Source organism: Neocloeon triangulifer, unplaced genomic scaffold, assembly GCF_031216515.1.
Source record: "Neocloeon triangulifer isolate White Clay Creek 2 clone unplaced genomic scaffold, ASM3121651v1 ptg000022l, whole genome shotgun sequence".
NCBI lineage: Eukaryota > Metazoa > Arthropoda > Insecta > Ephemeroptera > Baetidae > Neocloeon > Neocloeon triangulifer.
Genome location: NW_026775562.1, coordinates 2,412,531 through 2,429,505, shown reverse-complemented (window position 1 = coordinate 2,429,505; position 16,975 = coordinate 2,412,531). Strand labels below are relative to the sequence as shown.

Here is a 16,975-nt window from a genome sequence, read left to right as displayed (position 1 = left end):
ACACAACTTCTAGCGGCGCAGTGTTTGCAGTTGAGGGCAAACAACGGCCATGATTAAAACGCGGCCCGAGGTCTAGAGGTGTTTTGCGCTCAAATTTGCGCAGCTCTCTCGGCGTTTAATTCGCTCGCGTCGACTTTATTTAAGTTGCACTCTTTGTGTGCGAAAATTGCTCTGCATGTTGAGCGCGTTCACCACCGATCTGATGGACTTTGCTCGAGCCTCGTTTTTCCAAAGCAATTTGCAGCACTCATCACAAGGAAATAACCTCTTTGGGCTTAATGGAGATGTTAAGGGAGGTTCAAAGTTTTATTCACTTCACATCTAACTTTTTACAAAATTTTTTTTTATCTAAAAAAAAACTTATATTTTTGCAACTCAAAAAGTTTTATTATTTAGTTCACTAAATGTCATGTCAACTTTTTAGTGCTTTTTAGGATTTGATTCAAAAAATTATAAAAAGAATCGCGTTTTACAAAATTTTTAGATATATTTTTCAATTTAAAACCGCCTCAGGACATTCTTTCTCGAGGCAGAGGGATTCATTTCGTTATTAGAAGCCGGAGACCCGAGGCTCGGAAGCAATCACGGCTTTTCTTGTTTGCTCACAACAGACTTGCGCTTAATTTACAAAAATGCCTGAGAGGGATGTCACCTTTTTCTTCTCCCTCACTATACGGAATTATAAAAGCTGCCGGGGACGGAATTAATGCGAGACTCTCACAGCGAAAAAAAATATATAAATGCTAATGGCCAACTCAGGAAGCAAGTGTTCAAAATTTAGGACTGGAAGTAAAATTACTAAAAAACATTTTCCTTATGAAATTTATACACAGGTTTCAGAATTTGTAGCGAAGAATTTTTTAATGAAAAGTTTTCCTTTTTTTAATTCTAGCAACTCAGGAAATTGACATTTTTGACATTTTTCTTCATCCCTATCAAAAAATTCCTTCCATTTAATGAAGGCAGTCCTTGAGATTTGAACATTTTCTTCGCATTTAGAAATTCGCAGTTTGCTCGTCGGCGAAAGCCATCAAAAAAGCCATTTCGGTGCATTTCGCAGGCACTACCGCGCTGTCCTAATCCGAGAGTAAATAAATATTTAGTGGCGAACGTGCCCGGCGTGGCAAGTTGCACATAAAATGAGCCGTAAATCATTCTGCGACCACCCGCGCAATAAAAACAAACGCGGGTATATCGCGGAATGAAAGTTTTAAGTACGTGACGCGCCGCGCGACTCTTTTGTGTGTATCTCGCCCCCGAAAAATGGCTTTGATTAGGGCCAACGAGTGCAGTCTTCACTTTTATAACTTCTTTATCTTTCGAGCCGCAGGGGAGCAAATGTGCTCAACATTCGCATAGAGTCAATCAAATTTTTGTTGGCAAACAAAAACCCATTTTGGGCAAAAGACATCAGGAGAACCAAAAAAAGTGTATTCGAATGGAATTCTCAATTCCAATCTCCTATTCATACAAAATATTGGTACATATTTTAGTTCCAAAGTGTCTTTAAGCTTCGTGTCTAAAAGAATTTTTTAACCCAAAATTCTCATAGTGGCTGAGAATTAAAAATTTTTAACTTGGACTATTTCAGAGTACAAAAAAAATAAATAAAGCTCAGTTTTGTAAAAGTCTTGTCAATTTTAACAAATTAAGACTTTAATCTCATACACTTGTCGGACTAAGCTCGATTGAGCGCTCATAAGTCATTTTAATTTGTAGTTAAAGGTTTTAGCGATTTTAAATGTTACAAAATACCGTTAATTTAAATTTAAAGAAATAATAATATTGTTGAAGTAAAATATGTGTAATATTTTTAATAAATATAGCTCATAAATTACTAATTTTAATTTAATTATTAATTTTTATACAAATTTTTATTGTTTAATTTTTTTACAATTTTATTATATATATTATTGTCTTGTATTTTATTTAATTTAGTTTTATTAATATTTTATAATTTTAGTATTTTAAGTTTTTTTAAATTACTCAGTTGAGCGCAGCATTATTAGTTTAAAAAAAAAGCATTATTCTTCCCTCTTTTATCTCCAAAACATAAGTTAAAATAATAAAAATTTCAGTTTAAAATAAAAATTTAAATAGGTTCTTTTGATTCTTTTAGCTTTTTTTCTACAGATTTGTGCATTTTTCTCTTTGACCATGTCAAATACGGTCATTTTCGATGTTGTTGTTCCATATTTGCATGATTTTTGCATTATAGAATCTGTAAAAATGTCTTGAATATCGCTTGAAATTTTTGTTCATGGTATAAAGACGAGACATAAATCTTAAGCAGGCCTTCTTCCAACCCACATTTTTGGGGTAATTTTTTGCACGTCTTTCAGATGTAAATTTTTTACGAGGCTCCACAGCACATCAGCCCGCACTTCTTCTTCTTCTCTTCCTTACATTACACATCCATCTCTCCTCTCGACGTGTTTCCTTTCATACGGCTTCTTTTTTTTTTCATCGCCGGCACTAAAGATTGAAAAGGAATAATTCGCGCGCGAGGGAAATTTGCGTCGCGACCGAGGTGATGGATTTTAGAGTGCATTCAGAGAAAGGGGTGGGATAATGGCGCGCCGACCGAGTGGCACAGACCGCGAATTAGACATTGATTCTTTCTTTGAGGTGCTCGAACAGCGACTCAAAGCGGCACGGAGATGAAAACAATCAAAATTGATGGATCAAAACGGAGAGGGCGGCGACGACAAAGAAAGAAAGGATTCTTTTCACCCCTATATCGGTTCATGGCTCTACGAATTCCAATCAGAATTTGTTGACGTAGACATTTTGAAGGGTTATTTGTGGATTTACAGATTTTTTTTTTATTTAGGTCAGAAATTGATTAGCTTTCAAAGTTTTTATATGAAACTAGAATTACAATTTTTTTTAGTTCATTTTTAAAAACTGTCTCTGTTTTCTGGTCTTTCTGGCCAAATTCTGGTGCCAGAACATATTTTGCTCGAGTATCTCGTTTCAAACGCTGTGGAATTTCGAATCTGTGAAATTTGAAGCTTTTTTCGGACAAATAATAACGTGAACTGGAGCGTGAAATTGGGTGCACTTTTGCCCTCAACTTTCGCTCGCTAAATTTGGCGCATGGAAGAATTTCTCTCGGCGCGACAGAAATAAATTTATCGCAGCAAATTGCAACTGCCGCTTTCTCGAATTCCTTTTCCTCTCGTTCCGCACAAAGAAAGGGCGATGATTAGAATCGCAAAAACTTTCCTTCCTCTCCGGAAAGGACTTTCTTCGTTTTCTTTTTTCCCCTGGGCGAATCGAATGCGCGCACATTTGGATACATTTCAATACGTGCGTGCGGCCCCAGAGTGCCTTAAATTCCTCGGCACGAAAGCTGCAGAAAAAGTGACGCTGGAATTTATTCGCCCTATTGCCTCGCCGCCGTTTTTGTTTCCCTCGGCGCGTCGAACAAGAATTCCAAAGTGCCGTTCGCACCCCCACGCGCCCGACGGGACCAACAACTTCTTCTCTCTCGCCTCGATCCGCACACAAATTGCTCCGTCCGCCCAGATTTGTAACAAATGTTTGTGCTAATAATTCGCAATGGGGATCCAAATATTTATTCAAACAATGTAAAAAAAAATTGGCGGTGTTCAAAAAGCTTTAAATTTTGAACGATTTTACTTTTTTTTTAAAGTTGATTTATTTAAATTTGCAAGAAAAGGAACAAAAGAATTTTTAAATTTTAGTTTTTAACACTTCTTATTTTGATTTAGGTGTTGAAGATTGACAATTAATTATAGAGAAAATTCTATCAATTTGATGATTCAAACGTGACGGCTTTCATTTTTTTAAACCAAAATTTAACGCCCGCAGCGTCAACAACCCCATCCGCAATAACATTATTAACATATTTGTTCTTTATTTGTGTGCTGCATATTTAAAAAGGTCAGTCGGTCTTGCTTGCCAATAGTGAAGAAGGCAAGCGGGAGAAAAATTTAAATTTCATACGAAGAAGACTCAGACTCTTTATTTTTTACGCGGGCTGCTTTGTTTACTTCACGTCAGACTTATTATGAATAAGTAATGTGCACGCCTCGCTAGGTCTGCTTTTTTCTGCTCCTCTCCCCGCGGTGCTTTTGCAAACTGCTTTTAACTGATGAACACACACACACGGCGAGGGAGCGGCAGAAGGGGAAGCTGAAAAATTCATGAACGCGATTTCGGTGCCGAGAGTTGCCTCAAGATTTTTCTTTCGAGCAAAAAAGTAGCAGGATTTCTGAAAGTACAAAAACCACTTTCAGGAAAGGATTCTAGTCTGACAATGTCTCGCTAGTGGCGCATCCAGCACTTGACGTTCTAATTAAAGAACCGTCTGAGCTCTTTGCACAAAAGGCCAATTAAAGTAGCTCCGTGTGCAAATGCATTCTGTGTTTTATCGCGAGAGATGCAACCCTCGCGGCGCCTCACGACGCGGAAAGAGCAAGATTAAGGAGGGAAATTGATTGGAGAAGAAGCCTTCAAAAGATTCTCGAACTCAAAGACAAAGGATTGAAATGTAGAACAAAAGTACTCGATTGGAATATTCATCACAGAAGATGAAATTTTAAGGCCTCCTTATTGACATCTACAACTTCTGTTTGCGGAAAATCGGCCCGAAATTTTTGGACCCAGATTTTTTTATAGATTCCTGCCCACCAGTGGAGTTGATTGCTCAAAGAAAAATGGGGGGTCGCGTGGATTAATCTTGAAATATGATTTTTTTGAAATTTAACATGGCGTTTTATGGAGATTTTTGTTAATGGCGATTAAAAAAAATCTGCCCGAAATTTTTTGCTCAAAATTGCACAAAATGATAATTGAATGACCCTAAACAGATAAGCAGAAAAAAATTGGGAGTTCATGGGGCAAAAATTTTACATTGGGCATATGGGAGATCAAAAAAACCTCTTTGGTACTCTTAGCATTGCAATAAGGAGTCCTTAATGCCATTTATTCACCAAATTTTTAAATTTCAAAAAGTGTTTAATGAAAAAACTTTCCATAAAACTTTGGGGTTTCGCTAGTTTTGAATAAAAACTAATTAAAAAAATTTCGGTATTCTTTTTAATAAAACCGGTGTTTTTTTCTTCTTCTTTTTAATTAGGAGTCAAAATTCACTGCAGGGAATCCTAAAATTTATAGAGGTCTGGTCTCGTCGTGTTGACAGTGGCACATCCATCCGCGCCTCAGCCGCTCGGACTGACACACACAAACAATGGCGCTTGCGAAACACGTGTGTGTGTCCGTGCCCGATATCGATGACGTTGCGAATAATTAATTCGGGCTTAAAATTACAGTCGAGCAAAGGCTGATAATGGATGCGCGCAGCCCGCGAGTGAAAGAGCTTTGAGCGGCCGCGACTCGCCTCACCGCGCCGACCAATCAGCCGTGTTTGCCCGATATATTCGATGCACACAAACCAACTCCATGGCAATTAATTTTACGTAGAGTGCGCGGTGCATTGCAGAAATAACCGCCGAATAGTGGGTCACTATTCCAATAATTAAAGGGAAAGCAAAATGTGAAGTTGGCAACGATTATTATTTTAGAAATTTCTCGGAAAATCGAGTGATGTGCTTGAAATTATAATTCAATGAAAATTGGGAAATTAATGTCAAATTTTGCAAATGGCAGCAGTCTTGAATAAAAATTCCTTTTCAAATTTGACACTAAATTGACTTTGTATTACATCTTTGGAACTGGATTAGAGAAATCTTTCCATTTTTGAATTCTAAAATTGCAATACAAACATATTTATTTAAATATTTTTCATTTTTCAAAGCTCGAAACCTGAGTGTAAATAATGTATATAAGATTTAATTACTTATAAATTTAAAAAAAAAATAGATTTATTTATTTATTAGTAAATATAAATGTTTATTATTTATTATAATAATAAATTAATTATTTGAAAAATTTACAAAATTACTTTGTATTAATAATAAATTATTTTTATTATTTACAAGTTCTATTTTTCCCAAACTTTTATTAAAAGTTTGAATTTTATTTTAAATTTTTCTTATGAAAATTTGTTGTTAGTTTTAGTATTAGTAAAAATAATTTTTTTCTGTTAGGTAATATTAATTATTATTTTATAAATTATATCATAATTTATAAAATTTTGATAAAATAATTTTTATTTAATTTAATATAAAAATAATAATATTTAAATAAATAAAATAATGAGAATATAATAATATTGATATTAAATTACTTTAAATTTGGCTTCTTTGACAATTTTAAACCATTTATATAAATATCGTTGGAATCTTCTCTGCTCAAAGTATCTCAAAAAATTCATATAAAAATCTCTGAACCACTAATTGTTGTAAAAATCTAACTTGTTTAAATTGTCACTTCTCGTCAAGAATATAAAACGAAATGAGAATCTGGGCAAAAGTGGTTGGCAACAGAAAGTGCATATAATAAAAAGCAACCACTTTTGGACGCATGGTCCGGAAAAAGGAGCGAAAACGGATGGAACAAGTTTCCTGCGCCTAGTGGAAATTATTATTGGAGTTTGCGAAGAATCGGCTCGGCGGCGGCACCACTTTCGTTCCGGGCTACAAACTTTACACTTCTTCTGCTGCTGCTGCTCTCTTATTGCAGCGGCAAATAAAGAGCCGGAGCAAGAAAACCTAGTTTGTGTTTGCTCCAGTCCGGCGCGCTTTGTGCTGTCAGAAGCACGCGAAGATGCGGCGGCCAAGTTTGGGCCAAAAACTTCTCCCCGACCGAGAAAGGAAAAGGAGCACGCGAGAGCAGACGCTTTCACGCCAACGCTCGGCGCGTGAAATGCGAAAACGGTCCACGAATCATAAATAGAACGAGAGCGGCAGAAAAAAAACTATTCAAATTTCAATTGGAGGAAAAAACTTTTTCCATTTAATTCAGAAACATTTCAAATGCAGACAAATTTTTACTCAATTTGAAAAGGTGATTAAAAACCAGCAATTCTCTGAAACTTTAAATAAAGTTTATTAATACTTTTTTTATAATTCTCGTCCAATTTGTGAAATCATTAAGCGTCGATTCATCGGCTGCTGCAAATCAACCGCCATTCAACGAAATAGCAAATTCAATTTGCACTTGGAAATTTTATTTTTCCACGCTGCAGCAAAAACGGCTGCTGCACCGGTCGCCTTTTCGTCTGCGGAATTATTCAACAGCGAATCGACCGTAAAACGGCGCTGAAATTTAAATTGCTCTTGAATATTGAGCGGAGAGAAAAGTCTCAAGCGCCACCTTTGAAGTGGAAAAGAACTTTACATCTTCTCAGGAATTTCTCAATTTCCCCCTTTGAATTATATTTTTTATTCTCTCTTGTAAAGTTGGTAACCCGAAAGGATCCAATTATTATTTAGGAGAATTGTCTCCCTTTTTTGTGGGGCAAAAGGGCGGCCAATTACGCGGATTATTGCGAGCCCATTAATGAGAGCAGCTCTTTTATTTCGCGCATGAGCTGCGCTGCATTCACAAATCCCATCTCTCTCTCGTTCTCGGATAAAGCGATTTGAATTTTCCACTTGACCTTTCTATGCAGGTCCCTCTTTCAACAAGTAAACAAAAAACGTCTCGGCGGAACGCAGTCATTTGTATTACTCGCCGGCTTTTTGTCCGCCGCGACTGATTATTCTCGAGACTTCGCCAACTTGCGCGCGCGTTATTATTTTATCAAGATTTACGTCGGCGCACCGGATTGTTCGCAGCTTCCTTTCTTGCTCGCCGGATTGTTCCGCAAGGACAATGAAAAACTCGTTGAAAGAAACGCTATTTATCATAAATTACGACCCATTTCCATGGAAATTCAGGATGAATCCGTTTTTTCTTATTCAGATATTGCACCTTACAGGACGCGCTAGATGATTCTCAAGATTTATGTTGGAAAGATAATTTTGAGACTTTTTGATAAGCGATATGATCTTTTATTATCATTGTTGTTTATTTGTCCAAATTGTTAAATCACATTGATTACATTCAACTGTTGAAACAATTTATTTGAAAAGAAAGGAATTGTTTTACAAAACGACACCACCGCTATCAAGAATTTTGCTTTAAACTTATTTAATTTATTTAATTTTGTAATTTTTGCTTTTTTCCAATGTAGTAGAAGCTAAAAATTATAATTCATATTTAAAAAAAATTATTCACCATATTTTATGCACCGTTTTGCAATCTTCTTGTCTGGACTCTCAGAATTTACCATAAAAAATTAACCCCTTTTAAAAAAATGGTGTTGTCCTTTAAGTTCTCCTGCTTGCCCAAAACACAAATTCTACTCAAATTCTCGAGCCCCTGCCACGGATAAGGAGCTTCCCTGTTTACGCGTGGAAAATAATTAACCCCGACACGCTTTCTCCGGCCCTGTGTATGTCGCAACTCCCATTCAATTTAAGCCTTTCAGCAAACAACAAAAAATGGGTCCCGGGCGTGCGAGTCGTTTACGCCCGAGCCGTTGATTACGTTCGTCTCCTCGGCGTCATTAGCCGGCTGCATAATTCGCCGCCGCCGCAGCAAATACCTTTGCTCGCAAACTTCTCGCGTGTTTTGCTCTCTGGTCTACACCATGCGGGGGCGCCATTCAGGGAATGGAACTCGCTCGTTTATCTTGCTCACTCGGTAATAACTAGGCTCTAGCACGGCTCATTATCGCCCCCAGCCTCCTCCAGAGGCCAATCCACTCGCCCTCGCCATCATTAATACCTTGTGAGGCGACAAATAGACAGCCAGGCAATCACTTTAAAAAGACGCACAATGACAAATGATTTTCATTCAATAAAATTCAAAAGTAGACAGTATTGCATTATCACGATAAAAAAAAATGCTATATATACAGATATTTGCAATTTTTTTTGTCGAAAATCAATCTAGAGTTTTTAAAGACCCACTTCGGTCATTTTTATTGCTATTTATTAAGAGAGAAATTTAAATTTAAATTAAAATCTGCAGGATTTGGCCACTTGTGGCGCTGCAATCGCTTATTTTTACGTATTCCGTGGGGCATGAGTGGAAAAATCAGCGATCGCAGCGCCAATTTTACCAAATACTGCAGTTTATGGACAAAACTGATGGAAATTCTCCTCGTATTAGGTTTTCTTTAGATTGTGACGCAACGGTTTGGAATTTTCATACATTGTTTTCACAAGATATACTCGAAATTTAGCAATACAAATGACCAGAGAGGGTCTTTAATGAACAAATAAATTATTAAGATTTGAATAATTTTGGCGGGAAGATTTGAACTCAAAGGTTGGAATTATTAATTTTGATAGATTTCATGCCCAAACCAAAATGTTGTTCAGTTCTCAGCTATTTTTCAGGTTAAGATTGGAAAATATGACAAATATTCCAAAATTTCTCAATTTTTATTAAATCAACTTTATGAAGTTTTGGGCAACCTACTGGCGAGTAACGAAGGGTTGCATAATCCGAGTCCCTGATGCCGCCGCCGGCTTAATGCGTAAACCGGTCGGCCCATAATGAATACACCTGCCTGCGGAATTATCTGTACGTGTGTGTGCGGCGCCGCCTAATTTTCACTCCATTATAATGGCAAACAAAAAGCCTCCGTCTAATACAAAGACCCTCCCTTAAACACAAAACCTTTGTGTGCTAAGGTAGCAACTAGTTTGGCCCAGACGGACTCGGGATTTGCATAGGATGGGTTCATGCCGACCGGACACACACAAGAAGAACTTGGCAAACTCAAGGACAAGCAAGTTGAGTGTAATCAGCCCAACATTCCGGTTCAAGACGACGCTTTTGAATATTTCACCACACCCTGCGCGCCGTTAACTGAACTTTCCTCTCGAAATTAAACTCGGCATTTGTGTTGCGCAATAAAATTTTAATTAAAACCAATTATTTGAGGAAAAAAATAAAAGCAAATTTAATTTATGTTCGTCATCTCGAAAAAATTAAGGCACAAATCCTTCGGAAGAGTCAACAATCAGTGTCGAAATTAGGCTTCCCGCCCGACGCGGTTGCAAAGCGGATTGCATACCTTGGCTTCTTTTATATTTTTTGACGAAACCGAACTTGTAAATCTCTCCTTTTTTTTTTTGTTCTTCGCGAGGGAGGCAGGTGAGCCGCCGAGCAAACAGACAACAACGACAGAGTAAAACAGTGACTAAGTGCTTTAGTCCATTGTCTGCTCTTTCCAGCGCCCATTTGTTCCGACGGAGACAATTCGGCCGCGAACAATGCGCGTGTTGATTGTGTAATGGGCGAGCAACCGCCGACGCACGACGCCTTTTAAACACAAGCAACAAGCATTAGTTAGGCCAGAGAGGTAGAGAAAAAAAGACGTTATTTCCGATGCTGCCAAAAAATTTAAAGAAAAAGAATATATTAATTTTTTTGATGGAAATTTCAGGCTTCATTTCATATTTTTTATTTGCATTTTTCATCTCATTTCTGGTTAAATTCAAAGATGTGGGGGTGGATGGGTGTGCTTCTTTTAATTAATTAATTAAATTGATTTAATTTCTCAATACACTTTCATGGTGATCTAAATTATGAGTCAAATTCTTCGTGAATTCTTTCCAATGAGGTAAAAATTCTCCACGGCGAAAGTTTTCAAATCAATCCTTGATTTTCCTTAGAATTTAGATTTTTCAATCAAAAAAATCAATTCCGTGCAACCTGATTTTTAAATGGTATTTTTCAACAAATAAATTTGCTTTCAAATTCATAATTTTTCAATGGAATCAATTTAAACTTCTTAATTTTGATATTGTTTTAAATCACTTTTATATTTTATTTGGAAAATTGCAAATCCGCTTTTGATTGAGCAAAAGACTGAAGTGCACTTGTTCATCCGGTCGGATTACTTTGTCGAGTGCGGGACGTACAAAAACTAATCCCAGGCCGGCACAAGCAGTCTCGCCCATAAAACACTCTTCGCGAAAAATTCCAAGCGTCTCTGCACGACTAATTCAGGATTCAAAGCTCGTGTCGCTTCTTCTTCTTCTTTTTACTGCGCGCGTTGTGCAAAGTTTTAATTGACTCGAGAGAAAATATTTCCCATCGACGCGCGGCGGAATTGATGGCGGCACCAAACTTCTTTCTTTCTTTCCAGCTGCACTGGGTGTGTACAATGGATGAGGTGAGAGAGGGAATGGTTCTTTTTTTTCGCATCGAGCACTCGCCAGTGAAAAAGAAATGAGTCGAAAAACGAACAAAGGAGCAAAGAGTAGAGAGGAGAGCCGAGTGCACTCACTCTTTGCCTCAGCCCGCCACAAATTTCTTTGTTCCTTTTCTCACCCGCCGTGCTATTATTGATTTGCGGAAATATTACATAAAAATTATATAGGAAGAAATTTTAAGATTTTTTCATAATTTAAAGAAAAACTTTTAAATCAATGTTTTGCAAAAATTCACATATTTTACCAAAAGAAAATCTTATTAATTTCTTTGTTGCCATTTTAGACGAAATTTCAATTTTAACGTTGAATTAATTAAAAAACTGAAAAAAACTGGGCTCTATTTTATTTAATATTTTAAACCTTTGATATTTCAGGATTCGATAGATATAATTATGAAATTTGATCACCGTTGATAGAAATCTATGGAGTCTCAAACGTTGAAAAACGTCGTTTAGGTCTTCAGAATTTTTATTTTTGATTCATTTTTTATTACATATTTTTGTAGAATTATTTTCACGAACTAATTAACTATTTGTATTTTAATTCATTCTTTTTTCTTGTCGTGCAAGAGTGAAACGAAAAGGGTCTGATTTTTGCGACGCGAAAAATAAGCGGACTGGGCGAAATAACACCGTAAGTCTGTTCGGCTCAATGTCGATGAGGAAGAAGAAGAAGTTTTGAGCGGAGATAAAAAACTTTTGCCCACCGATCGCGCGCGTTATTATTACAGGACCGAAATAAAAAGAAAGGGAGGAAGAAAACTTTGGCGGCCGAGAGCGAAAATAATATGAAGCCACTCACAATGGACTGCCAATCTGTTTTTGTCTGATCTTGTTTTTTAAGACAACAACATTTTCTCACTTCGATTTTATTCTTCAAGCTTTTCATCTTAAAAAAACAAAACTACTTATTTTTACGTATAATTTGCATTGTAATGAAAATAAAATTTAAAAAAAGAATAATAAATTATTTGTGTTTCTCTCTTTACTGACCCAGCTTCCACATCCTTTCACTCCTACCTCTGTAAAAAAAAAAACTGATAGAATCTGAGGAATTCCAGCGGCGTGCGTCTTATCAGCAGATTGAACGTGGTTGAACAAGGTAGGAATGCAGAGTGACATGTATATGGCGGCATTTTTTTTGTTCTGCAGAAATTCCAAAGCTAAAAACCGGTTCGATAGAGATGCTAATTTGTTGCTGTAATAAAATATAAATAATATCGGCCGGAGCTGTAATTAATTTACAACAGAATCAAATGTTTTTTCTTTTAATAATTTTAGCTGCAAATATTTTATTTTGCTTGTTTCTTTGAAATTTAAAGTTAGTGATAAATTTAAATTTCAAAAATTTCCAATTAATGTAAATAAATTATGTGGAATTAGGAATCATTTAAAAGTTCTTTTTAACCATTTTGATTCAAACAAACGTTGTTCATTTTACCATTAACTTAATTAATTTGTTGATGTTTTTAATTTTGTCGAATAAAAATATAATTTGAAATATAATTCCATATAAATAAAATAATTTCATAAATTCTTTAATTTTAAATTATTTACATTTTAAATTATAAGTCTTATAAGTATAATAAATAAAATTAAAATTTTGTGTATAAATTCCATAATTTAATGTAATTAAAAAATATGTAGTTTTTAAGAAGAATATATAATTATTTCTTATAATTTTCCTGAAATATGTCAAATTAAATGATAATCATTAAAAACAATCATATTGTTACAACTCGGTTTTAAAATTAACAATCAACGTTTTGGGCATACAAATGTTTATCATTAAAAAATTCAATTGGATTAAAAAAAAAATCGTTGATATCTTTTCTCCTCCTCAAATTTTAATCATTTTGCAGGTTTGGTTTTAAATTCTTCGGATGTCTTTTTAGTAAAATTCGTAAATTTATAAAGTCGCTCTTCAAAATTTTCAGAATTTCGAATTGATATCATTGTCAGGGTTGGAAACTTCACCTTTTCGGTTCACAAAGTGCGCAATGAAAAAAGGGTTAACTCACCAGGTGGAGCGAAGGCGAAGAGGAGTAGGAAGAGGAGGCCGGCCGCCATGGCGCCGCGACCTGACGAACAACACGCGCGACCCTGACGACGAACGGAACCTTCGCAAGGAGTACCTGTGGAAGGCGGTCGCACCGACGAGAACCGACCGGCGGTCAGGCAGCCACTAACACGCGCGCGGCGGCACAGCAGCCGCCGCCGGGCTCCTCCGCCCCCACCCCTGCAACTGCGCAATGCAAAGTAAGAAGAAGCAGAAGAGCCAGGAAAGAAGGAAATAAGGAGAGCGACTGACTCTCTTTTCTCTATCACCTCGCAGCCTCCGCGTTCGCCACCAACAGATATTGATTCGCGCCTCCGTCTTCTTATACCTTTTGACTGACGCGTGGCACGAGCAAAATAATAAAAAAAAAATGTATGTGTAAAAATACAAAGGCAAGTGGAAAAAAAGTGAAGTGATTATATGCATTTTTTCTTTCTCAATACAACGTATTGCATTGGAAATAGAAACAAATATTTGACAGAGATTAAAAAAGTTAAAATTTCAACCAAAATTAAAATGTGGGCCAGGGTCCAGGGCAAAATTAACAGTCAAAAAACGTAGCTCAAACTGTTCAGAATGGTCTATCCGATATTTGCAGATATTCGCCAAAAATCATTTTTTATTTAACTTTCGGAATTTAAAAAAAAAAATCTAAAATAGTCATGATAAAAATATGTTTTTCTTGGAATAATCAGTTTTTATTAGCAAAATAATCGAAAACAATCGATTATAAAATTGGTTCATTCTCGACTCAACATTACAAGATTCGCAAAGAAAACAACCGTGTTTTTTAAGCAATAAAGTAGTTTCTATTGATAATCATTTGATTATAATTCCCATCCCTCATTAAAATTGTTCAAATAAAACCGGTTGGGTTAATTTACTGTAAAGCGGATCCAGAGTCTGCAATAAAAAATACGCAAAATAAATATATCAATTCGTTATTCAAATTTATTAAAGGGTTTACGTGGATTTCTAGGCACCTAATTTTTTTTCAAACCGTCCGTTTGGGAAAGAATACAAAAAAACTCATCGACATTGACACAAATTATAAGTTAATTAACCGTTAATTAGAGGTTCCAATATTATATTGAATTTCAGTCATTCGCAGAAAATTTATTTGTATTTTGGCCGAAATAAATTAAAATTTTAACACAAAACGCATCCTTTGGTTATTGAAAATGTTAAGTTTTTCAGTTTGCATATTTTCAAGGAGCAGAAAATATTACTTATTTTTTGAATCCTTGAATAGCTCAAACATGTTTTTATTCCCTACCAAAAAATTGAAGCATTTTTTACCGAAAAAAAGTAATTTCCATGATTTTTCGATTTCTGCGTTTTGTTTGATCGAGAGAAATTGTTTGCGAGAAATGCGGTGCGGGAGGTGGCGCGTGGGAGAGTCATTAAATTGATTGCAATCTGGCGGAGAGAGCGAGTGTGGCGTTGTGTCTTTAATCCTTGTCGGGACACACGAGAGCCGCGCGCTCTGCCAAAAGGTGGAAATGGAAAATGAAAAAGCGGCGGCTCGTCGGTCTTTTTGTAACGATCACGACGGAGAGGAAGAAGAGAGAAGTGCTCTGCCTCTGATCGCCGACGTTCAAATTGATTTTCACCTCCAGCGAACCAAATTCGACTGCTCGGCAAAAAAGGAAAAATGAAAAGTGAAAGAGGGAAAAAAAATTACACCGAAAACTCATCAAGGAAGATTTTTTTAAATAAAAACGAAGTGATAAATTTTGGTCAGATAAAAAATTTTTGGTAAAAAACTAGTATAAAAGGTCAGTGGGGCCGACCAATCTTTAGATGAGAGGGTCTGTGACAGCGGCAGAACAAAGCAGATTGGCATCTCTCTCGGGCTGAATGTCTGTTCGTCCGTTGCTGCCTTTCTCGATAATTGATTAAAGGCTGTGGGTGCGAAACAGCCAAAGTGCCTCTCGAAACTTTTCCACTCCGTCATCCGATGCCAATGGGCAGAGCATGAAATATTTAAATTCGCTCCACCGCCGGCCCAACTTTTAATACCTCTTGAGGTAAAAACACACGCCCGGTGTTTAAGCCTTTGAGTAACCGACCAGCACACACGTCAAGAGCTTAACTTTTAAAGGGGAAAAATCATTTCGAAAAATGATGTTGAAACTTTTTGAACTGGAAAGTATAAAAAACCTGTCAATCAGAATTGAGCTGTTTCCACCAGCAAATCAACGCCTAAAATAAATAGATTTAAAGAGAATCATGAAAAATTGGACGCAAAGAACTGGAAATTTTTAAATTTCGTGTCGCAAAAAAAAATAAAATATGGAAAATTGAAAATATTTAAACCGAATTTTCCTCAAAATAGAACTCGGTGAACAATTTTTGTTGGACAAAAACTGATTCATCTTAGCCTGAAATTTTGAACTTTCTAATGATCAGCCAAAAATTACTTGTTGAGTTTCATATGTATTAGGTAAATTTTCGGACCAATGGCATTTCTATAATCGTTTTTTTTTTTCTAACAGACCCTTTGGTCACCAATCAATTCTTCCTGACACCTGCTTTGACATTAAGTAAAAATACAGGATTAAAAATCGGTAATCGTGGGGAAGACAAAATATCATTTTTGTTTTTCTAAAAATATCTGTTTTTCCTGAAAGGCTGATTTTTTATAACGAAAATCTTTACAAGATTCTCAATTTGAAGAAATTCACTATCTGAAATTTAATTAATCCGGTACGAAGTGCAAAAATAAATTCCTGCAATCAATGGAAAGAGAAATCTTAAATTAAATATTTATTTCGGGGGCTGCAGTCAAGAGTCATCAGTTCTTTTTAAATACGGGAAAACCACGCATTAGGTCTGGTTATCCAAAAAGCGCAAAAAAAATCACTGGCCATCTCTTTGTATGCGTAATCGGTAAATATATAAATATCTGTGGCAAAAGAAACTACGAAATGACTTTTTGTACTCACTCTTAAGTTGGTGCTGCTTCAATGACGAACACTCCTTTCGGTATGAACTTTGGCCACTCAATAAGCTCACAACACAGTTCGAAGTCTGCAAAAAATGAATTTTTTTACAAAATTTTAGAAATAATTTTAAAAAATCACTATTTTATATAAATTTTAGTGTTTACTTTCATTCATCTGACAACAACGTAAAGTTTTATAAAAAAAACCAAATCATATTATAGTAATAAAAAGTTTTAGTAAATTTTGAACATAGGCAAAAATTCCTGGCTTGAATAAAAACAGATCAAAATTACGAGAATTTACATTTGTATATCAATTGAAAATTGAAAAACAATTCTTTGATAGGAATTGAATTGTCGTCATTAATGTATACGTTTTCATACCTTTTACGGAAGATTTTGGTCGTTTTGGGACCGTTTTTCGACCGCCCACCGTTGCTTGAGGTTCTCTGCAGATTTCCATTTCCATGAGTCATCAAGACGCACAGGCGACGATTTGTAGAGCAAAACTGGAAAAATATTCACACGAAAGTCAACAGCAAAGTCATATTACATTCATAACAGGTGACTTGACAAGTGACCTGGCGGGAGAAAATTCAGTACCAACAAAACAATATTTTTCTAAGGAAATTTCGAAAAATTTTGATTTCTGGTGTCTATAAATACATGAATTAGTTTTTTAGATTTATTTAATCGAATATCGATTTTAATGGCAGCCAAATTATAAACTCTAACAGAGATATATTTTGTTAAGTTGGCTACAGTTGCAAGAATTGTATTCAGATTTGAATTGGCGGGACTGTACATGCTTTTTTCACCCTTC

The 16,975-nt window shown here is 35.9% G+C and overlaps 1 protein-coding gene across 7 annotated transcripts in view; it reads right to left on the bottom strand.

Annotated features, from left to right (window-relative positions):
- The window catches only part of LOC132204539 (cell adhesion molecule Dscam2-like), a 79,977-nt gene extending 63,765 nt beyond the window's left edge, over positions 1-16,212 (bottom strand). For 6 of the 7 annotated variants that reach the window (XM_059633090.1, XM_059633092.1, XM_059633094.1 and 3 more), the window contains exon 1: positions 13,168-13,313. In XM_059633090.1, coding sequence (XP_059489073.1) covers positions 13,168-13,216 — 49 coding nt within the window. In that variant the 5' untranslated portion in view covers positions 13,217-13,313. Of the gene's footprint in view, positions 1-13,167; positions 13,314-16,153 lie in introns of those variants that run through there. The other variant, XM_059633095.1, reaches the window with a different exon arrangement.
- Positions 16,213-16,975: the final 763 nt, after the last annotated feature.